Genomic DNA, 23,856 nt, shown 5'->3' with positions numbered 1-23,856 from the left:
ATACTCACACACTATCACTGCACACTCACTAATCAATACCCGCTCCTCTGTAAACAGGCATCGCAGCACATCCGAGACTTGCCACCGGGTGGGGCCCGATGATGAAGCATACCACCAACTAGGTTGGTGGGTGAGGCTTTCATAAGAAACAGATGTTTTCTTTAATCCAGAAACAGACATCTTGAGCTTCCATTTACCGGCTAGTTCTTTTTGATTATTCACATTATTTTAGGGGAAGAAAACTAGCTTTCCTGTTCCGCTCTCTCTCTTTGATACCTTTATATACCGATAACATGACCTACCCAGGAAGCACTACCCATTCCTACAATCTGCCTAGTAGCAAAGCAAGCAAATCGAGGAGTATCCCAGGGAGGAATTTTGACCTTACATTATTAATTGCCGATCTCTCTTCAAACATCAGCAGCACATCTATCATTTTCTGCGGGACTATGATGCGGATGCCGTGTTTCTAACGGAAACACTGCCTCATGAGGTATCCTTACCTGAGGTTATCACCACACTTCCATCCAATAATGCCATTTCCAGAAGGGTTGAAGGTGGGACCACCATCATTTTTAAGAATGCATACCATTGCAAAACACAGGACCTACCTATCCCTGACTGCGAAGCTATGATTTTCTCATTAGGTCTTACTCATAAATTTACAATATCTGGGGCCTTAATTTATTGGTCGCCAGGATATGCAGGGAAATTGTGTTTACTGGTTACTGACATACTTGCCCCTCACATTTTTAAATGCACGCATTTTACACACAGTTGATTTGAAATCGACCTTAAAGACCCCATCAGTATTTTGGTAATGAGTTTTATAGAGGATCTGAGTGCTCTGAATCTAGAGTTGGTCAACTTAGCACCCACCCATGAGGCAGGACACCTTCTCGATCCCATCTTTTCTAATATTAAGGATCTCACTACAGACCCCCTGGTGCTGTTACACTGCTCAGACCATTCGGTTGTGCCTTTTTCCATTGGGAATCAGGACACCCCTTTACAAAACCTACCACTGCTCTGGGGAATGCACGAAGTTGGACGAGATTGGATGTCTCTGATTTGAACATACACTTGCATTGCACCATATCTGGAACTTATAGTAGATCAAGATCAACCCTTGATGGATCAGTGGATTATGTACTTTTTGAAAGCAACACTGAGGTCCTCAAACAGAAAATATCCCTCTGCCACATGGTTCAATGAAGCCCTACGACTAGAGAAAAAAACATTGGAAGATGTTAGAAAGCGACTGGAGGAGTCATTCAAAGAGGCCCAAAAGGCAGAGTGCAAAGTGGATCATTACCATGAGCTCTGTGAGGCCACTGGAGCTGCATTTTACTCAGAGAAAATTGTTAACTCCCAGAACTGCCCTAAGACATTTTTTAATGTTGTTAAGGAACTTTCGGACCCTAACAAAATATCTCCTGCACCCTTACTATCTCAAAACCATTGCAAAGAATTGGCCAACTTTGTCTCATCTCGCAAAGGCTCCTATGCCAGACATGCCACATTTTTTTTTTATCAAAAGGTCTTGGCTAATATCAAACCTAAAAAGAACCCGAGGACTGTTTGGTCATGGAAGAAAATAGACATGAGGTGGAATCAAAACTAGGCCACCTGATTATTCAGGAACCCCGCCGGCGTACCTCTTAATGAAACTGTAAGGGCTATACATTTTTATTTTACAAAAATAAGCAGTGTTTGTACCTGATTTTTTTTGTGAACTGTTCCCTACTAATGCATTCAAGAGTTTACAGCTCTGAGATTATCACCCACAACTTTTTCATTAAAACACAGATGATACTGTGCACAAGTGATACTTAAAAAAAGTAATTTTCGACCATGTACTCAGATGCATTGCATAGTTACAAAAAACATTATTGATGTGTTAAAGACAAGAAAATTGGCAACAAAAGCTATACAACATCAATAGTAAATAATAATAATCAGAGTATAAAATAATGAAATACTTCTGAGGATGAAAAAGTGCAATATAAGTCAATAAATAAATAACAAGTATGTTCTATATTATGAAAGGTAAAATGGGGAAGAAGAAGAAAGAAAAAGAAAAAAAGAGAGAAAGAAAAAGATGGTATCTAAGATATAGGTGAGTGAGCAGAAAGATATGTAGTGAAAAGGTTACCAGAATAGATCAGATTTAATTTTCTGAGACTTTGAAAATGTAGAAACAGTAGCTATTCCATTTTCATCACAAATAAAATTCACCCATATTAATATATATAATTTAGAGGTGTCTTATGCATTGCATACTTAACTCTGTACAAGCTAATACTGTAGCTCGTACCCCTGCGAGTCACAGCGGAAGACCCTACAATGTGCAAGCAAAAAAAAACTGGAGCGTGTACAATATCCATAAAACATTTTCCGCATAGATTCTATTTTTATGCCTGTTTTAATTACAGACCTTTTGGACAAAAGTATTACCTCGGCGACTGTCCCTCACAACCTCTTTGACTACTAGATTTCTTTTTTTTTTCACAGCGTGCTCTTCACAACTCAATTGCAGTAGATGGCTTAATTAAATTTATAGTTCTGTTCTACAGTATGTCTATAATTATGTTCCTGGTACAACATAAAGTGTGCCATAAGTTAAAGTTGAGGCAGCTCATGATTACAGAGGCCTAAGCGCCTCGTTCATTATCCTGAGAAGGTGAGACGAGAGAGGCCGCCGCCGGGGCCATATTTAACGCTCTCTGACAGCAATCCCGAGAGCCTTGCTGAGGCACATGGAGTACTATTCAGTTTACACCTGGAAGTATTTGAGAGTACAAGAAAACAAGGGGAAGGCACACTGGTGTCTAATTTCTTTACCCTTTTGTTAGATTCACAAAGCGAGGTATGAGAGGAACTATTTTCAGCTGGGCATTCTGTGTGTTTCGTCCACTAATCCAACATTTTGGAACATCCTTGCTCAGTTTGCATGGGAAAAACCCCGATACACTGAGCATTTTCTACTTGCTGTCGTGTCTTACTCCTCACTTAACTTGCGTGTGACTTACTCCTAGCCACTGTGCAAGACATTTCAGAACCTCTGCAAAATTAGATTTGGCTGTTCAGGTGTTCACCATTCCCCTGCCAACTAAGGGCCTCATTTACAAAACAATTGGCGCTGGGCAGTGCCGCAAGTCTTCTTGCTAGGCTGCCCTACTCTCATTTGAAAGGGCGGAAATGCACCATATTTACGAGACACTGTGCATTCCTGTCCTTTCAGCCAGCGCATAACTGCCTGTGTTTCAGTTGTAGCCTAGGATTGTTTTTGTGCAGAAAGAGGCGCCTTCCTGCCCCCAAAAAATCCATGGAGGCATTTCCCTCGTTGTATGTGTCCTGCAGAATGAAGCACACATGGAAAGAGGAAAAAGCGAGGAGAAATGAAAACATTTCTTCTCGTTATGCCTGCTCTGGGGAAGCATAAGGTTTTGGCCCTTCCCCAGGTTTACGTGATTTTGTAAATAAATAGAATTTATGGGTGTTGCGTGGGAAAACCCACCGCAACACCCATGGAACGCCTCCTTGATGCAGAGTTAGGCAACGCAGTACTTTGCGCTGTCTTGCCTTACTCCATGTCGGTGAGGCTGGACAAAGACACACAGGGTGGCTTTGCATCCCTTCAAATGTATGATTTAGTGGCCTGCACCACTGCAATGTCAAACAAAGAGAAGTGATGCTCCTGTGGTGCAGGCCTCCTGTAAGTAAGCCCCTCAGTCTTTTCAATGCTATTCATAGCCATGTATCGCTCTCTTGTGGTTAGTTATGGCTGTATGCAATGGCCTTGGTGTAGCTACAGCTATGCTTACTCCTGGATTTGTTGATGTAATACTCAGAGAAAGAAAACTGTGAATCGGACCCAAAGTCTTTAAGGAAGGCATTTTGAGAGAATCAAACAGATGGACTAAGCCGGCTCAGCTTCCATGTGCCAAAATGTTCCTATGGTCCATGGTCCTTTAATTTTCCAACATAAATGTAAAGAAAAGAGTATAGAGCAAACAAAAAGAGGCCAAGCGACAGAATATTTGATTTCAAAATTTCAGAAAGCACATGTATCACACACCCTTAATTACATAATCAAACAGGAAAACACCTCTTGGGTAAGTATTTTTCTTATTGAAGTCTATAACCTTTTTTTTTACCTAGAAATGACATGAATACTTCATGAGAATGATCTCTCTTAATTAAAAAAATTAACTCCTGAACAGTTTTCCTAAATGTATTTAAGCAATCCCTTATAATTAAGTGATTGCAGCTGATATCTGAAGTGATGTGTAGATTTTGAATTAAAATCCTTGCGGGGCAAACTCACCTTTTCAGCCTACAATGGTTGTTGACTTGAATACCAAGAAATGGGCTTAGAAATTAGAGAGCTCTGTAGAAACAATTTACTATCATCATGATGGAGGGACGTAAACTGTGCACGTTATTCAATGTTTGTCATTTCAGCTAGTTGAATATTAATGTAGTTATAGTTTAGAAAGCGTGATTTACTTTTGCTTATTTTGTGAATGTATCACTGTCAATTATAGAACAGACTCCTACTCTGGGTGTTCTGCGGCAGAAGCAATTGCTGTCATTGCAACTGGGGACCAATGGGACTCCACACAATCAGAGCTTAACCACCACAGGTGGACACTTAGACCTGAACTTTAAAAATCTCTTCCTGATCCTCAGATGAATTAGTTATGTGAAACCCAGCATTAGTTTAATATCCTTCCCACTTTGAGCCAGAGTTCCAACAAATATATAATTGCTTCCACAAGGATATTTTCACATTTATTCTGGGTTTATTAAAACATGCACTAAAATGCATGGTTCAAATTTCCCCCTGACCATGTGTGGGTGTGAATCCCCAAATGCCTAATCATCTGTGCCACATGTGCATTTGCAGAGAAAAAAGATACTCCTGCGTGCACAGGCGCCAACAGGGCCAGACTGGGAACCAAAATCGGCCCTGGCAAAGTGCTCGGCTGACCGCCCCTGGGCGTTGGGGGTGCGGCAGGGCTCTTTGCTAGGGCCGCCTCGGTCGATTTTGTTACAGGGGCCGATATTGCAGCAATGCTGCAAATACAGCTCTGTAACAAAAATGGCCCCCCAGCGTCCCAAAACCAGCCACCACTCTGGCGGCCCCCTGGGTAAATGCCCGGTGCCAGCTACGGCCAGTCCGGCTCTGGGCGCCAACTTCTGTTGGGCACAGGGGCTCGGGCCCAACGATATTTCAGATGCAGTCCTGCCAAGTCATAAGGTGGCACTGCGTGATATATTATATTGCTCTCTTCACAGGGTCACACGGTCCGGAGCTGATATCACTTAGGTGCAGAGAAAAAACTGAAAACCACTGTAAACAGTAAATTTCCAGCTCATTTTCGGAGGTCTTGAACTGCCAAGGCCCATTAAGGTGTGTGAATACACCCAGGACATCAGCAGCAACCTCAGCAAGCTTTTTTTTTGGGAAGCAAGAATTTGGGGGTGGGGCAGGAGCACACGTGCCTCAGAGGAACTTTTCACCACTACGCCCCACCCTCGCAGGTCCTGCCCCCTGCTCACACTTTGAAATGTTTGTAATAGTTGGCAGGTCTACAACTGAGGGGCTCCATTTTGGTAGAGGAAACTTTAGCAAATCTTGCATACAGCAGGTGCATCGACATTTGAATCACTTGAAAGCACACAGAAGTTTTACTTCTCTTCTCCGTTAGGTTGCTGTTCCTATTCTGCCATGACCACAGTAAGGGTGTGGTTGTCACGTGATGCACGCCTCATGAACCAGTCCCTGTGATAGGCAGTGTGGTATTTAACATCCCCCACTGTTTGTGTCTGTCAGTCTATTAGTACTTGGATTCACACTGAGGCAACTCCCTATTGTGCAGATGATTAGGTCTGTCAGCGAGTCCCTTTGATAAACATGATGCTATCACTGTGTAGCTTAAAGAAAGAACCTGAGCTACTTGTCTTTTAAGGTCGAGCCTCGGCAGCGCATGTGCTGCTCTGCGAGGCATGCTGTATTCGAGTATGGACTTGAAGCCCCACCCACTCTCCGCCCATATTTTTCATTGGCGTGTGTCATTGTCCTTCGTAAATGCTAGCTTTTGATTTGTTATTAGGCTTGTTAGTCCCTCCTTAGTACCTCATTGTCTTCATTTGTAACCTCCCATAAGGACTGGCCCTTTTACTTCTGTTGTTACACGGTATGACATATTTAGTCTGTGCACAGCAACCAAAAAAGGCTTGGGTCTATATACTACCTGGCCTAGACCACTATCAATTACAACAACAAAACAAATGGCCAGGTGGACTATTTAAATAACCTTACTTGAGCGCCACTTACCCACATGATCTAAACCTGTAAGCACTATTTTCGTTAATGAGTTTCCACTACTGCAGGCATGACATGCTCTCCTGCAAAATTCAGTGCGTCATCTGCGCTTTCACTTTCCAAGCAGCCAGGGACAATGGCGTCCGCATCTTTGAAGTGAAATAGGTCTCACATTTTCAAGAGTTTCAGCAATTGGCATTGTTAATGACAATGGCTTTTATTTATGTGTTAATTATCAAAACAGAAAAATAAAAGGCATTGTCATTTACAAGTACCAGCACTTCACAGTAACAGACAGGTACCTTAGGATAGGGTACTTGCAACTATATTTTTCCATTTCAAGCACTGGCTGCAGAGGCGTAGCAGTGGTGGGGCGGTCCGTCCCAGGCGGCATGAGATTTGGGGACTGCATTCCCCACACACTGCTTTGACCTCTTTACTGGGGCGGCAGACGCAGGATTCAATCGCCAACCCCCCTCCCCTCCCCACTGCTCTTATGGCCGCCGTGGGCGGCAAAGGCTGGGACCGCCAAAGGTCCATCTACGCCACAGCTGGCGGCTGGACAGACAACCAATTAGGCTCAGGCACCTTAAATTTGTCAAATGTAATAGTTATTTTGTATATGCACTTGTGATTGATTTTTGTAATTGAATTTGGATGACTGCATGTTTAAGTTGGTCGCTCCTACATTCTCACAGAAAAGGTTTTTGAACATACCATGATGACCTCAAGACAGTAGTCCAATCCCTAGTTCTCTCTAAAATCGACTACGGGAACGCCATCCTTACAGGGACTCCAAAAGCTCACCTAGCCTCTCTAAGGGCAGTGCTGAACATGTCTGCTTGACTCGTATCTGGAGTTAAAAGATTTGAATACATCACTTCAGCTCTCAACTGCCTCAATTGGCTTCCCATGGAAGGGAGATGTATTTATAAACTGGCCTGCATCACACACAAAACCCTTCACTCTACTGCCCCCAACTACCTAAATAACACACTGGTAAGAGCAGGTCAATCCAGAACACTGAGAAGCTCCAAGTCTCTCCTTCTTATTCCTCCGAAATTGAAAAAGAAAAACACCCAATACCGATCGTTCTCTAGCAACGCTCCCAGGATATGGAACGCTCTCCCTGGAGTCCTCAGATGCAACCCCTCCTTCTCCTGTTTCAAAAGGGACCTGAAACTCCATCTCCTAAACAAATACTTTCAGGACCAACGTCAACTTACCTAGACTACTATATCCGAGTTGTCTCCTCTCTCCCTGGACATTCAAGGATAGTGGGTGACCGGACTATGTCATTCTCACCTGTTTCTTTTATTGCTCTCTCCCCCTCCTCTGCACTGCATATTGTTCCCATGCAGTATTTTTTTTTTTTGGTTTGCTTCCTTACTGCCGGCCTACTATGTAATGTAATGTCCTTCTGCTGTTTACTGTGTGTATGTAAAGCACTCTGATACCTACGGGTTAAGCTAGCTCTATATAAAACTTTAACGCCTTAACCGTGGCGGTTTTTCCGCCGTGGTGCGGCCGTTCTGAAGAGTGGGCAGGGCTGCATCGGCCAATGGCCGACGGCAGCACTAGGAAGGTAGTGCTGCCGTCGGCCAACGGCCGACGGCAGCACGCAAGGGGTTAAAAATAAAATAACAAAATGCACAAACTCTGTGGCCATACCCAGCAGGGAGCAGAGAAGACAATGCATTTTGAGAGGGGGGATGGAGCAGAGGGGTCAGTGTGTGCCTAGAAGGAGCCAGGAGGGCAGAGAGAGGGAGGCACCGTGTATGAGCAGAGGAGGCAGTTTGTGTACAGAAGAAGCAAGAGCAGAGATGTGACAGTGAATAAACAGCATTGTCCAAACTTAAAAACAGATGAAAGTGCATGCAGTTCACAAGTAGATAAGCCCACCTCACGCCCATCCCACTTTCAGTTTATCGCAATTCATATTCAATTTGGTCATGTGATCAGGGCTCCAACAATAATTTTGTGAACCTGACTCCTGGGTGGTCTGCACAGACTCAGCACGTCTCTTACACACACATTGTGCAGATCTAAAAACTCAAGAGGTGCAGTCCTGTGTCACACTATCAGAACCGTCACACAAACGGTGAGTCACACTGCGAATTCTAAGGACAGCCTGTTTCCCACTCGTTTGTGTGCTAGGTTGCGTTCTCTTAGAGCCCACTCCATATTTTTTACCTTCTCCTGGGCTTGGGAGGAGGCCTCCGGAAGCTTTGTTTGAGTGTTTGGGAGGGTAGGTGTGTTTCAACTGCCCAGGCAATGGGATTGCTCCCATCACCCTCCCACAATTTCAGAACCCTCCCCCTTTCCAGGACCTGACCCACTCCAAAGTCTCTTCTTGTGCTCTCACCGCAGTATCACCCTGTGGAAAATATTCTAAAGTTGTCAGGTCCTGGAAGACCTCTGTGGCTTCAGGCTGTTGTTGGAGCAAGTGAAAAGTGCAACATGTGCCTTGATTGATCATTACCAGCCTGGCGGTGACCAGCTGGTGTCATTAAACTATTGGCCATTAATATATTTGTATTTATGGGCCTAACACTGGATTTAAGTACTTTGACGGAATGATTTGAACGCACTTCAAGGGACCTTCCTCTGCGCTTGAGCTCCAGTGTCACGCGCTGGCCTCTGCCCCTCCCTCTACATGGATGGTGGGTGCTATTCTACATATAAGGAGTTGATGTGGACGTTTGTAATTGAAACATGTTATAATATTAATTACTATCTATTGAAATTTCGTATTTGTAAAACACAGGACCTCCATTTTTGTCTGGTTTGTTGGCTTTCAGGTTTGTCAAAAGTGTGTTGACATCTAGCCAGGGGTGCCTTTGCAGTCGTGCGAATGTGTGCGTCCTGGTGTCATGGGACGAGTCTGTGCCATAGCATCCTTTCCACATTGTCCTTGTCCCAGTGTTAGAGCTCCAGTGTCAGTGCCTTTGTACCAGGATCTGTGTCCCAGTGTCAGGGTCTAATTCTTGTGCTTAACTCCTAAGGGTTAATATCTCTGTTTTTGACTAAAAGGCATGTTGTTCTGAGCTCTCGGAAAGAAATCCTAGACTATAAGTGGAAAATAATGTGTGTGTGGTTTATAAGGAAAGCAAGGCGGGCATGGCTAATGCAAATGTATTAGGCGGGTCCCCTCTGCTGCATTCCCTGCTATTTTAAGAACTCGTAAAGCTTGAGAGGGAGCACATTCTGATGCAAGGATAGAGACATTGTGTAGATTCTGTGAGTGTGTTGGCCGTAGATAACTATTGCTTTATATAGTATAGTGGTTGTAAATTGGGCGCCGAATGTGACTTCTCCAGAGGGCTGAGAGGATGTTTTAGAGGGTTCATGGACAGACGGAGAGTAAAGGTAAAGGAATGTCAGTAGATTGGATAGTGGTGGGGATTGATAGTAAAAGTAAATGATGTTCGCATTGTGTGTAAAAATCACAAGCGTGGAGTCTTGTTTGTTGCCGTGTCTGTCTTTACACTGTACTACCATGCTCTGTATGAACCAGTTATCCTCTTGGCAAGGAAGTTGGGATTTATCTATTAAGTCAGGTCGCCATTCGCCATTCGTCCTACAGTGATTTTCATGTCTTATGCAACACACATCCAATGCTTGACTCAAGAGAGTTAGAACCCCTTGTGAGAGTACACAGCAGCTCCAAAAAGGGTGCAGTATAGTAGTTAAGTTATGTGTGTCTGTAAAGTGCACTACCACCCATGAGGGTATTCTTATCTGAGCAGATGTGTATCCACACCTGTCTGGGATAGGTTGCCTAATTGAAAAGCCAGGTCTTCAGCTTCTTACAGGATTCAAGAAGAGAGGAGGAGTCTCTGATGTGGAGTGGGAGGTTGTTCCACGCTTTAGGAGTGATGTAAAAGAACCCCCATCCTCCCAATCAAGCTCTGCATAAACGTGGGATGGGTGCAAGGAGTTTAAAATGAGTGTGTTTGTGTTTCAGGAGCCTGTTGACCTACCTGAGGTTTGCATGGGAGGTTGAGGCTGAGTCTGGAGACTGAGTTCTGGATGGTTTGAAATCTGCTGGGGAGTTGCTTGGTGATCCCAGCGTAGAGAATGTTCCAGTAGTTCAACTTGCTGGTGACTAGGGTGTGAGTGACAGCTTTTCTGGTGCTGCTTGGGAGCCATTGAAGAATTTTCTCAGCATCTTCAGTGTGTGGAAGAAGGACTCATGGATGCTGTTTAGTTTGCTGTCGATAATGATTCTGAGAATCTTGGTGAGGGTGCGGGGTGAGTATGTGGGTCTGAGTTCTGCCGTCCACCGGTTGGAGTCCCATGTCGAGGTGTTCTTGCCAAAGATCATTAATTCTTTCTTGTTGATGTTGAGATTGAGATAGTTGCCTTTCATCCTGTACAGACTTCGGTAATGCCGGCAGTGAACTTGTATTGGGGGTCTTACCCAAGAGGGAGAGTATGAGTTGTGTGTTGTTGGCATAGGGAAAGATGTTGATGATGTATGTGGGGAGGACATTGGCCAGAGGGATAATGTATGCATTGAAGAGGGTGGGGCTGAGCGATGTACCTTGTGCCATTTCGTAGATTAGTTTGCAGGATTCAAGAAGTAAGGTGCCAGGATGATAGCTTGTGTTCAAGCCATTAAGTAGGAGAAGATCCAGGGGAGCGTGGGATTTTGGATGCCAATTTTGTATAGCACATGAAGATGATGGGATGTGAGACCATGCCAAATGCTACAGAGAGCTTCAGGAGAATCAGGGCTGCTGTGTCTCCTCTGTCAAGGATAATGTGGATGTCCGCTGTGGTGGCAGTGAGTAAGGGTTCTGTATTGTGCACCTGAATACGAACTGAGTGGCGTTAAGGAGCTGCTGGAGGCTCAGGTGGTTAGTGAGGTGGATTAGTTTCTGTCATACTATGTCCAGGCATGGTAGGTCTAAAATAGGTCTGTAGTTGGAGAGTGTGGCTGAATCAGACGGGGTGTGAAGGTGGAGTGTTTCTAGGTGTCCAGGAATGTAGCTTTGTTGATGGAGGTGTTGAGAAGGGTATTAGTACTTTTCAGATTGATGGGAGTCCTTTGCTGGAGTTGTGGTGAGGGCAAGGGTCACATGGGACCCCCAAGTGAATGGACTTCACTGTACCATCGCTTTCAATGGTTGTAACGGCGGACCACAAGGTCAAGGTTGGTTCTTTGGATGTGAGGGCAATATCAGTTGCAACAGTGACGGAGTCCGGCTGTGGGTCAAAGTTGCCTCAGAGAGCTTGTTGCAATGGTTTTGTGAGGGTGGTTAAGTGGCTAGAGGCAGCAGAAGGCGCAGTGAAATCTTTGAAAATGGCAAAGATTGCTTGCTTCTGTTTGTGCCAGCATCAGTACAGTCTGCGAGGGCTGTGAACTTGGTGGTCTGTAACTGCTGGTGGTAGCATGTTAGGGAGGATTTGAAGATGCCTTTATAAGTGATGTCTTCACTTGTTCTCCACTTGCACTCCAGTTGTTTTCATTGGTATTTCATCAGCCTGTGTTCCACTGTGTACAAGCTGGCCTGTGGTTGTGATGTTGCCATCGGATTGCGCTTGAGGGGATACAGGATGTCAGGTCATACAGTCATCCAGCTGTGTTGAGGTTCTTGGTGGCTTTCAGCAAGCTGCTGATATTCTCAGGAAGGTGCATGTAAAGGCCCAGCCTCCAGCTATGGCGGACGTGTCCAGTGCTGTTAGGTCTGTGGTGGTGTGGGACTAGTATGCTGAACTGATAAGGGCATTTTCTGCCCAGTTCATAGTTCCCCAGGTTAAATAGGTGTCCAGAAGTGTGGGTGGGATAAGTAACTTACGGTGAAGCTGAGGTTTTAGAGGTTGGGTTTAGCCATGTTTCTGTGAGGAAGAACAGGTTTAGAATGTGGTTGACCAGTAGGTCCCTAATCTCTGTGGTGTATTTGGTGAGCGAGCTTGTATTGAGGAACATGCATGTGAGTGTGTCATGTTAAGTGGGTGGTGGTTGGTCTATGTGAGTGTGAGCTGGTGACTGGTTTGTGTGAGTGCGTGCGAAGTTGTGCTGTTCATCCTAAATTGGTGGCTCAGGGTGTGGGAGAGTGCCTGAGAACTTACAGAACTTGCATGTGAATGCTCCCTCCGTGTTGTGTGGTGCAGTGTGGCTGCAGTGCAACGAGCAGCAGAAGGGGCTGAAAGCCTGAAGGAGTATTGTAGGATATCAGTGTGTTGGGGGAGTACCAGGGTTCCTTGAACTTAGTGCTGTCCCGGCAAGGACGGTGCACACAGGCTTTCTTTTGGCACACCAACTGTCGCATTTGCTGTCTGTCGGCACTGCAGACGCTATTAAGTAGGTCCTTGGAGGGTGGAGGAGCATAGGATGTGGTGGGCAGTGTACAGATGGATGATGGTATATTAACTCCTCTTGCTTGACTTCTTCTGCTTAAGATGGTTTAGATGGAAAACCAGTGATATCACTTTTTGGGCAGATGGATATTGGGGAATGCAGTCTTGTCACTTCCTGTGAAGACGGATAATGAGAAATTAAGTCCTGTTGCTTGGTTTCTTCTGTCAAAGACGGTTTGGGCAGGAAACATGTGATGTCACTTCCTGTGCAGATAGATGATGGTAAATGCAGTGAGGTCACTTCCTGTGTAGATGGATAATAGGGTAATCCGTCTATGCAAGAGCCATTAACATATATTTTGGGCTATTGACGTTGTTTTCAGCTGATTTGACACACACAATCAATCAATCAATCAGAGTACTTGTAAAGCGCGCCACTTACCCGTGAGGGTCTCAAGGCGCTGAGGGGAGGGGGTGCCGCTACTGCTCGAAGAGCCAGGTCTTGAGGAGTCTTCTGAAGGCGAATAGGTCTTGGGTCTGCCATAGGTGGGTAGGAAGGGTGTTCCAGGTCTTGGCGGCGAGGTAGGAGAAGGATCTGCCGCCGGAGGTTGTTCGTTGGATGCGGGGGACAGCGGCGATGGCGAGGCTGGCGGAGCGGAGCTGGCGGGTGGGGGTGTAGAAGCTGAGTCTGCTGTTCAGGTAGGCTGGGCCGGCGGTGTGGAGTGCTTTGTGTGCGTGGGTGAGGAGCTTGAAGGTGATCCTCTTGTCTACGGGGAGCCAGTGTAGGTCTCTCAGGTGGAGGGTGATGTGGCTGCGGCGGGGGACGTTGACGATCAGTCGGGCGGAGGGGTTTTGGATGCGTTGTAGTCGTCGTAGGTTTTTGGCTGGGATTCCTGCGTAGAGTGCGTTGCCGTAGTCCAGTCTGCTGCTGACGAGGGCCTGTGTCACAGTTCTTCTTGTTTCAGTCGGGATCCACTTGTAGATCCTGTGGAGCATGCGGAGGGTTTTGTAGCTGGAGGAGGAAGCGGCATTGACCGGTTTAGACATGGAGAGGGAGGATTAGAGTATGAATCCTAGGTTGCGTGCATGGTTGGTGGGTGTCGGTGCTGTTCCCAGTGTGGTGTGGGCCACCAGGAGTTGTCCCAGGCTGAGGGGTTGGGTCCGAGGATAAGTACCTCCGTCTTGTCCGAGTTCAGCTTCCGACGGCTGTTCCTCATCCAGTCGGCGAGGGCCTTCATTCCCTCGTGGAGGTTGGTTTGGGCGGTGTGCGGGTCCTTGGTGAGGGAGAGGATGAGCTGGGTGTCATCAGCATAGGAGATGATGTTGAGGTTGTGTTGGCGGGCCACTTGTGCGAGGGGGCCCATGTAGACATTGAACAGCATCGGGCTGAGGGATGAGCCCCGGGGGACGCCGCAGATGATGTCGGTGGCCTCGGATTGGAAGGGCGGGAGGCGGACGCTCTGGGTTCTGCCGGAGAGGAAGGACGTGGTCCAATCAAGGGCCTTCTCTTGGATTCCGGCTTCTAGGAGGCAGACCGTGTCGAAGGCGGCTGACAGGTCCAGGAGGAATAATGTGAGAATGCATTAATGAAAAGGAATATAAAGTAGGGTTGCCAAAAGAACAAGCATTTGCAATGCACTAGGTCTCGCATTAGAAACGTTTGAGCTATTGGTATTGTAAATGACACATTTTTTATTTATGTGTTGGTTTTGAAAATAGCGCAATTAATAGCTTTGTCATTTACAATGCCAATAGTTTTAACTTTCGCAAATGTGACACCTATAGCATTTGTAATGCAATATGTGTTTTATTTACGTGACTTAGATGTATTGATATTACAAATAACAATGGCTTTTATTTTTTTTAAATAATTAATACTTAAATAAAAGCTATTGTAATTTATAATGGCAATAGCTTAAACTTCTGTAAATAACTTTTGTGAAGATTATGTTCAGTGTATTTTATTTTGATGAAAATCCAAGAACAGAAGTGAAATATTAACATCTTTTTGTGACATTTGTAATAAAGCTTGAAACATTGAGGAACATATTTGAACCAGTTGTTGTTGAATGGTTGCACAGATTGATGCTGTGGTGGCGCTGAGTGATGTGGTAGTGACGAGTGATGCTGTGGCGTTCAGTGATGCAGTGGTAGCGCATAGTGATGTTGTGGTGCCCCTGAGTGATGCTGTGGTGGTGCTGAGTGATGCCGTGGTGATGCGATAGATAGATAGAGTGAGTGCGATAGATAGAGGGAGGGCGATAGATAGAGGGAGGGCGATAGATAGAGTGAGGGCGACAGATAGATAGAGTGAGGGCGACAGATAGATTGAGAGCGACAGATAGATAGTGAGGGCGATAGATGGAGAGAGGTAGCCTCGTGGTGGTCGTGGTGGTGCCGTGGTGGTGGTGGTGGACGTTGTGGTATTGGATGTGGTGGTGGTGGATGTGGTGGTGGTGGACATGGTGGTGGTGGACACGGCCTGCATCAAAACAGTGAGACAGACAACTCATGCCTTCTTGAATTAGGGAACAATAAGCAGAGTGGCACAGGCCGAAAGGAGCATACGGGTCCGACCCGTATGCTTGGTGAGGAGAGATGAGATGAAGAGAGAGGACAGCAAGGGAGTGAGAGAATTCGATTGAAGAGGTCAGGGATGAGGAGAAATGTGAATTGCCGAAGGGAAGTGTGGACACGCAAGCAGGGAGCGTGAGCCAAAGGTGAGGGCTTCTGTTAGAACAAAGAGGAAATATGAAAGTGGAATGGGGGGCCTGGAGAGGTGTAAGATACCAAAAGACAAAAACTTGAATGGAGAGACGAGGTGAATGAGAAGTGCTGAGGGCAGTGGGAGGTGACGGGACCAGAGAGGCCATGAGATAAATGTGAGAGACTGTTAGAGATGAGGGCAGTGAAAAGACAGATTGGTAAGAGATGATTAAAGGTGAAGTGAGAGGTTGAATGGGGAGACTTCAGAAGTTGTAAAAAGGAGTGAAAGAAAACGGCCTGCAAAGTGAGAGAGGGATCTAGGGTTAGGAGAGGAGAGAGGGATGGAAGGGAGGGGGTGAGAGGAAAGCTGCATGGATAAACTGCTTAACGCTGCACAAAACCGCCTGTTTTTTAGGGACCCCTGCTTCTCCTGGCCAGGGTCAGGTGAGCTTCTAATGTGGCAGCACCTATTCCGGCGGAGTGGAAGGCCCTTCTCAAAGGTTGACTAGAAATCTTTCTGATGTTAATTGCTGTATTTTGGTTATAAACGGGTACTGATGGGGTGAAATCTTTCCTCAGTGTTACTGTGTGTAAAAAATGTCAAAATAATGAAGTAATGCTATCCCAAAATATGCGGCATCACATACCATCACTTACATTTTCTTACCACACAATTTAGTCAAGTCTGTCCCGTAATTTGGTCCTCACCTGCCTCATAATTCTAGTATCCCTGCCTACAGGTTTAGAAATTTTTGTCAGGAGGGTGTCCTTACGCCTCAAAATGTTGATAGGGGGGGTCTCGGCATCCAAAAGTTTGAAGACCTCTGGTCTAGGGTGAGGAGTTCTGCTCTGGTGAGAGGCAGTCACGTAGATGAAGGTATAGTAGTTGTATTGAACGGGATTTATGGATACATTGCAGTCTTCAGAGTAGCAAAAGTGGGGCTCCCAAAAAGAGACTGCTTTTGTAGTCTGGGTGAGATGTAAAAGTGGCTCAGCTTAGCACTGATGAAGTTGCTGTTGACAGGGGTGTCCATTTCCAGTGTATTTCACAGTAGCCTATTTCAGTTGATAGAGTTGTTGGAAGAAAGTGCTTTTGATGGCTGTGTTGGTCTAGGTCATCATGCTTAGGTTACTTTTAGGGTAGATGTTTTGCCTTGGGACATGAAGATCCAAGATAGGGGAGAAAGGTAGATTGAGAGAGAAAGGAGCATTGCATGGATTGGTGGCATGAAAGAGAACTTATTTTTGGTTCAGCTTATTTTAATGATGCTTTTTTAAAGTCACTGGACTTTGGGAATAATTTGTTGTCAGTACCTCAGGCATTGATGCAGATTTAAGTGTCATGTGAGCAGAAGTACAAGACTAAATTGTGTGGTAGGTTCATGAGTGACAGCATGGACAGCATGGAGATAGACGCTTAAAGGGATAGGCGAGAGGGGGGAATGAAGCAAAGCACTGGGAGGGCTTAACCCCTTCCATGCTGCCGTCGGCCATTGGCCGACAGAAGCACTACCTCCCCAGTGCTGCCGTCGGCCAATGGCCACCATGGTCCGCCCGTTTTGCGGAAGTGCCGCACTGCCGCAAAATCGCGGCAGCGGTAAACGGGTTAATGAGAATAGATCTTACCTTGATCTGTCGAGAGAAGTTATTTACAGATGAGCTGAACTAATTTTCAGTTCATTGGCATTGGTGGCCAACTGAAGGCTGGTGTTCAGTGTTTCATGAATCATGGTATCCAGTACAGGTATTCTGAGGAGATGCCAGCAGATGGTATAAGCTGGAGTGTTATCCCAATTGTCAACAAGGTGTGTTTTTCATGGCTGTGTCTCAGAGAGCAACTGAACGGACAGAGGATTGGGTTGTTGTAGTCTTCAAAGAGGTTAACCTAGGGCCACTTTTTGTAGGATTTTAGGAAACCAAGATGATAGACTCCCATTGAGGCAGGGGAATGAGACATTTTCGTCGGGAGAGGGAGATGATGGCTTACTTAAAGGTGATATGAATAAACCCTGAGCAAAATAAATGCTTGATCAGGCCTCTTGCAGGGAGGTTGGGATAACATCTCGAAAGGTATGGAGAAGACGATGGGAAGGGCTGGTGGTGGTGAAGAGAGTGTCAGTCATCTAGAGTTAAAAGATGATAGAATGAAGTCAGTGGCTGAAGCGGAGGTACCTTGGTTGGTCGGTATGATCGATTGCATTTAATAGATTTTGCTTATTAAGAGTTTGCTGGGATTGTACTATAAAGTTTATGGTTTGGGGACATTTGTTGACAGTGATCTTAAGGGCGCTTTGCGTGTATTTGAAGACATCTTAGAGTTTATTGAAGGCAGATGATTTCTTAGTGGTAAATTGTTTTAATGCATTTTAGGTTTGAAGTAATCGGGCTGAGCTATTTTCAGCTTGACCATGTCAGGTTTATGTCATCTCTGCATGATTTTACTAAGAAGACCAAGAAGCCAGCCTCATATAATTGTAGAACTTTGCTTGAGTAACCACCTTTATTTTATGTACGCCTATTGGAGATCACTTTAACTCACTCATGCCTTCTACAGTCACCACGGCTGTGCAACAAAATACAGGACGAGGCAGCATCCTTTGTTTGAAATCGGAGGAAGTTTCATACTGATAATGTGAAAGCGTTAGCCAGGAATAACAAGAGATGCAAAATTGAATGCAAGAACGGCGTAGATCGAGAGAGAGCAGTGAGCATCAGCGACGATACGTTGAATAGAAATAAATTGCGAATTCACAGTTTGTGCACTGTATATAGAAGAGGTGAATTTCAAACATTGACTGAATTCTTAAGTAACATTGCTTGTGTCTTTTTTTCAGCACCGTCCCCAATAAGCCTGGTAAAGAAAGGCAAAATCGCCAAAAACAGCATTTCTGTGTCATGGCAAGAACCCGACCGCCCCAATGGTATCATCCTGGAGTATGAGATCAAATATTTTGAGAAGGTATGATTGCTTGTTATCTTTCTTTGCTTTCTTTTGTCAGGACATCTCATTTTCCGAAATGTTGGGGTGGGAATTCATTGATTTCGATATTAGCAGATAGACTGTCGGGTAAATATCTTCCTGTCAAACAGTGGGCTACTGGAGGACAGAATTGACACAGCCACGTGCTCTAAAAATAATCGAGAGTGATTTGCAATGAATGGCATAATGTACACTTTTAGCACTGTGATTCTAGTGTCACCATGTAAAAAACATAGAAACAATTGTAAGCCTCAGAAAAGGTTTGTAACTGAGATAGGCGTTGTGGGCCCAGGTAAGAAGTCCAAGAAAAATGTGACACCATGAGCTCCATTTTCTTCTAAGAGCAGAGATAAAGGCCCGCTTGTGATGTTATTTTTTTTAATACTTTTCGTTCGTTTTGATTCCATGTGAGTCAAGCCAAAACACATTTTTTCAAACGAAACAGGAAAATGATATAGATGCAACCCGATTACGGTGTATAAATGCATTAGCTGGCAAGGACTTCGTACATGTGGGCTTTTTCATGGTCCTGCTTTTGATTTCCAACAATAACTATGCAGCTGTACGAAGATTTCCAGCACTGAGTAACAGCGTTGGTCAATGCACTGTTTTCTATTTTGTCAGGGTAAATCATATGCACTGTTCTTTGACATTCTGGTTACCAGTAAGGGGGTTCAAGACACACATTTCTGCCTGCGATGCTCTGGGCAGATTGTTATTGATCATTTGGTACAGATCGAGCAGGGCACCATTTGACCTTAGTAAAAAAGTATAGGAACGCCTCACGTGTAACCTACAACGACACGCATACCTATGGTTTTTACTTCGCTAACTTTTCATCACAGCTCCAGATTTCCAGTCCTGGGTTTCCTTTTACCCGTTATTAGTTAAATGGAATCTAGCTAACACTACAACTCCCAAAATGCAATGAGCTGCAAAGCAATAGCAGAGCACTGGAAACTTTGTGCCCAGCCAATATGGAACGAGGTGGTTACCCTACGGGCAGCTTAGGTGAGGCAACACAAAATACAACATTTGCAAGTATCACATTAATTAGGGTTTTGTTGTTTAGCTCAACTTTGTCTTGCTCCACTTATGTCTTGCGCTGAAAGAGGTTTGCTCCTTAGACTACATTTCCTGCAAGGATCAAGGCAGCATGCCTTGTAATGAAATAATACCACCAGGGCTTTAAGTGGGGGGTCTGTGGGGGTCTGAGCACCCCCAGTTATTTTGGGGGGCCTTAAAAGCAGTCTCTAAGGGGCTCTATTTTCGGGCCTCAATAAATCCTTTGAAGAGAGACTCTTTCTCTCGGGATTTCCCTTCTCTTCTCCAAATCTTGAACTGACACAGCACTTTTTGGCTCACAGACTAGAACTTGCTGTGGCAGATACAGTTGATGAGGTTGCCGGGGTCAATCACTTCAAGATTTTCATGGACTCATTGTATGCCACATACAGCATGTCACCAAAAAACCAGAGAGAGCTAAATGTGGCCGCCAGCGAGCTATGTGTACAGCTTCAGAAGATAGGGAAAATGCTTGATACTAGATGGGTAGCATCCAGTTACAGATCTGTGAAAGCTGTTTGGAACTGCTTCCCTGCCTTGTGCAAACATTTTGAGAATGCTTCTAAAGACCCATCCAGATCCATAAGAGACCGGAGTATGTATGAAGGTCTCTTGAAGAAGCTTACATCCTATTCTTTTATCAGAGATTTGGAGGTAATGTTTGATGCACTTCAAGAGCTCAAAGACTTATCACTCTCCTTACAGAGGAGGGACATTACAATTGTTAATGCCCACAGACTTTTGGTTAGTCAAGTACGTATATTCAGAGCAATGAAGGACTCACCAGGGGAGTTTGCTTCTGAGGCTCAGAGAGCAGTTGACGAGGGCAAATTCAAGAATGTTCCTCTTTTCCATGATAGAAGTATCTCTGTTGCCCTTAATCAAAATCAGTTTTACCAAAGTCTGTCTGTAAATATCAATGAACGATGTGCCCCGGATTCTGAGAAAGAACTTATAGCCAGCTTCAGTGTGCTAGATGCAGGCAACTTGCCTTCTGGTGATGAATGCATTCTTTATGGTGAAACAGATATCCAGAAACTGTGTTCAGAGATTCAGCTGCCGGCAAGATATACTATTAAAGCTTTTAGACTTTTCAAAGATTTTGGTGGAAAGAAAATCCCTGAAGCATAAAAAAAGTTAGTAGTTTGCATGGAAACCCTGCCAGCAAGTAATGCGGATAGCGAGAGAGGTTTCAGCGCAATGAATTGCTTGTCCAACAAGGGCATCTCTTCTTGAAGAGACCATTTCTTCATGCTTAAACTCAATGGTCCTCCGTTTGAAACATATGAGGCAAAGCTATATGTAAAGAGTTGGATGGCAAAAGGTAGAAGGTCTGCTGGAGAAACCTGTTGTGAGAAACCCCAGCAAAATAGACACAGTGAATACTTCAAGGGTTTTGGGAAATCCTGCAATAGATTTCTAAGTAATGTAAATCATTTTTACATGTTTTTGAAAGTGTTTGGTATTTTTTGGCTTATACCTAATAAATATACCTTTTTGCCTATTTTATTATCCTTTGCTGGATGCGACTTCATGATGTTCTTAAGCACCAAATGCTAGTTATCTTGATTTAGACCACACCCCTACTCGGATAGGCTAGGCCTCTTTAAGAATTTGCCATGCCCCTTTTAGAACACTTAAAGCCCTGAATACCACTGTCTCCCAAAAAGTGTCATAACTTTCGTGAACACTTCAAGACCCACAACTTTGAAACTCTGAAGTCTTGTGCCTTGTACTGCCATGGACTGCAATTTAAATGTATCCTATCATGGGTACACTACCGCCACAGTGGGTAACTCATTCCTTTTCTTACTTATATGGACACGAATGATCATGTGACCAGTACATTATATATTTGTTTTTACATTATGCGTACATGTGTGCAATTCAAGTGAAAGCTGCACAGCTGCTAACTGTACACATTTAACAGGTGACCTTCCATCAAGGTGATCATATTTATGGTGGCATGAAGCCTGCCTGAAAGCCTTCCTGATGTGTAAGCCAGATGTGGTTCAGCCATCGGGAACACTGCCTCTGCCTGCACTTTAAGAGAGGAAGGCAGAACGCAGATGTGGCCGGATTGACCCTCCTCATTTTGTAGACAGGTGTTATATGACTGCCCATTGAAGGCTGGAAACAAATTGTCGTCTCTAGACACCCTCCTCCTCTGCCCTGCTTGTCCCTGCTCCACTGCGCTTACGTGCACCGGCCACGACTGGTTACTCCTTACCTCCTCCTCAAGATCCACCTATAAGCTTGAGTACAGTATTCTGCTGACATTGTTGCATGCAATCTCTGGTTAACATTATGACATAATACATATTCTGCATGCCATGAGTTCTGCTTGTGTGTTATAGTAAGAATAACTGTTTCACTTGCAACTTAAAATAGAGATAAGATTAGTCTTGCTTCTTTTTCGAATAATCCTGTTTTCATCTCCTTTTTAACCGTTAGGAATGCTATTACTTCAAAAAACATTTTAATAGATCCTTTTTATTTATGTTTGTGTTTTTATTTATTTTGCATCCCACTCCATGGTGCTGAAGAGCGTCCTTGGCTCACTCAAAGCAATGACCTAGAATAACTCTGTCCCCAAATGTGATCCAATCGCAGCGATTCTACCTGTAGAATTCAATCAGGCTAATATTTATTCATCATCTGACTCCATTTCATGCCTGATTCAAGGCTCTTTCCCTTACATTAGTTTCATTAAATCTCTTAAGCCTCATGATATTTTATTAGAATGAAAATATTCTGCTAATATAGGAAACTTATTTGAAACTACTTGAAAGAACGAATATCATTATTTAGTTTGCTTAAATAAAGGAATTTGTTCAAACGCATGGAGAGATTGTAAGATTGTTTTCTTACTCAAGGAGAGTGTACTTTGGATCTTGCAAACTTTACTGTCCTGGGTGATTTAATGTATACATTAGTTATGGCGGGTAAACCGACGGAGTTGGATTTTACAAAAAGACATGAAAAATTGGGCACAGTTGGTGAGCAGGTATGCTGCTTGGGGATATCATTTTTATTGGCAATGAAATAAAGTTTTACCAACAGCATCTCTCATGCAGATGTAATGTGCAATAAACTAAGGGCACTCGTTGAGCAGAAGGAAATTGTATGACCATTTAAGAGTTACGCATTAGTTTATATAATCTAAGTTGGAGGCTAGGATTCTCAGAATTGTGGAAAATTATGCTGCGCTTAATAATTAGGGCTCACAGTTTTCTGTTTTTATGGATATTTTTTCCACATAAGTACGAAAAAAAAATGTATTTTCTTGTCTATATGTATCTAAAAGGAAAGATATTGAACGTTGGTCTTTTTTGAGTGACTCTCTGTAGATCACTACCATCACTCCAAAATCTGTGCAGATTGGCGGGACGGGGAGCCAATCAAAGTATAGCATCTGCTTAAATTACTGCAGATGTTCACCTATGTCTTCGTGCAATGCTGATCTTTCCTTATGAGTGAATTTTACTATGGGAAACTGCTCATACGACTAAAACCTGATAAGTGTCCACGCGTGAGTGCTCTATTACCAGTTAAATAAATGTGAAACCACACCAGTTGCCACTTAATTTCCACAGAACGGATGAAGACAGGTAAGAGGAGCAAAAATAAATATGGAGCAACACGAACGGAAATATTAAGGAAATAAATACCACAAAAAACGAGAGCCCTAATAATAATATGCCAGTCACAAAGTATGAGGAAGGCTCCCAGTGTATTTTTCTGTGATTATGCGCATCACTGTATTACACATTAGGTAGTGACAGCTGTTGGGTAGATGAACACTGCTTTGCATGATAAGCATTTGCATTTATCCCTGCATAGACCATGGAAGTTGGCACACCCACGGTGTGCAGTGTGATGGTCTGCTTGGCTCTTTGGTCGTGGTTTCCTGATGTTGATCCAGGTGCAGAGACGCTCTACTACCATGACCTGCTGCTTGCAGTAGTCAGACGTAACCAAGAGGATGTGGCTTAACGGCTCGAGCGACCTACTTTGAAGCTAGGGCGGCTGAAGCATCATGTGATTCTGGGCAAATTACTTCATCTCCCCGTGCCTAACAAAATGAATGTGTCTGTCTGTAATGCAACTGGGGCTCATGAGCTCGGATACCTTCGGTTCGAGTTTGCGCTATATAAAACTGCCAAAAAATAAAAATAAATTAAAAGCTTCCAATGAGATGTAGTCTCCTGTGAGCAGAATAAGGAGCATCCTTGGCACCCTATGCAATAGTGATCAAAGAAGGGTGTCATTCTTTCAACAGAAGCCTTGCAGCGTTTGACATTTTTTTCTTTATTTTTTTATTGATCGTAACCCGGAGGGGCAGAATTCCCTTCATTTGCCAGCTAATCTCCTGTGGCCTCTCCTGGCAGCACCCGTTCATCGACATGCTATCTGTAACACAGGAGATGGCACAGCCCATTCTTTGTTTTAAAGTGCACACAGG

The 23,856-nt window shown here is 44.3% G+C and overlaps 1 protein-coding gene across 2 annotated transcripts in view; it reads left to right on the top strand.

The window, feature by feature from the left end:
- Positions 1–23,856, top strand: part of EPHA5 (EPH receptor A5) — an 835,947-nt gene that overhangs the window by 610,650 nt on the left and 201,441 nt on the right. For both annotated transcript variants that reach the window (XM_078676244.1, XM_078676243.1), the window contains exon 6: positions 18,181–18,305. In XM_078676244.1, the coding sequence (XP_078532370.1) occupies positions 18,181–18,305 (125 nt within the window). The remainder of the gene's footprint in view (positions 1–18,180; positions 18,306–23,856) is intronic.

Source organism: Lissotriton helveticus, chromosome 2_1 (assembly GCF_964261635.1).
Source record: "Lissotriton helveticus chromosome 2_1, aLisHel1.1, whole genome shotgun sequence".
Taxonomy (NCBI): Eukaryota; Metazoa; Chordata; class Amphibia; order Caudata; family Salamandridae; genus Lissotriton; species Lissotriton helveticus.
The sequence above is the reverse complement of the archived record's forward strand: the minus strand, read 5'-3'. Positions and strand labels throughout refer to the sequence as shown.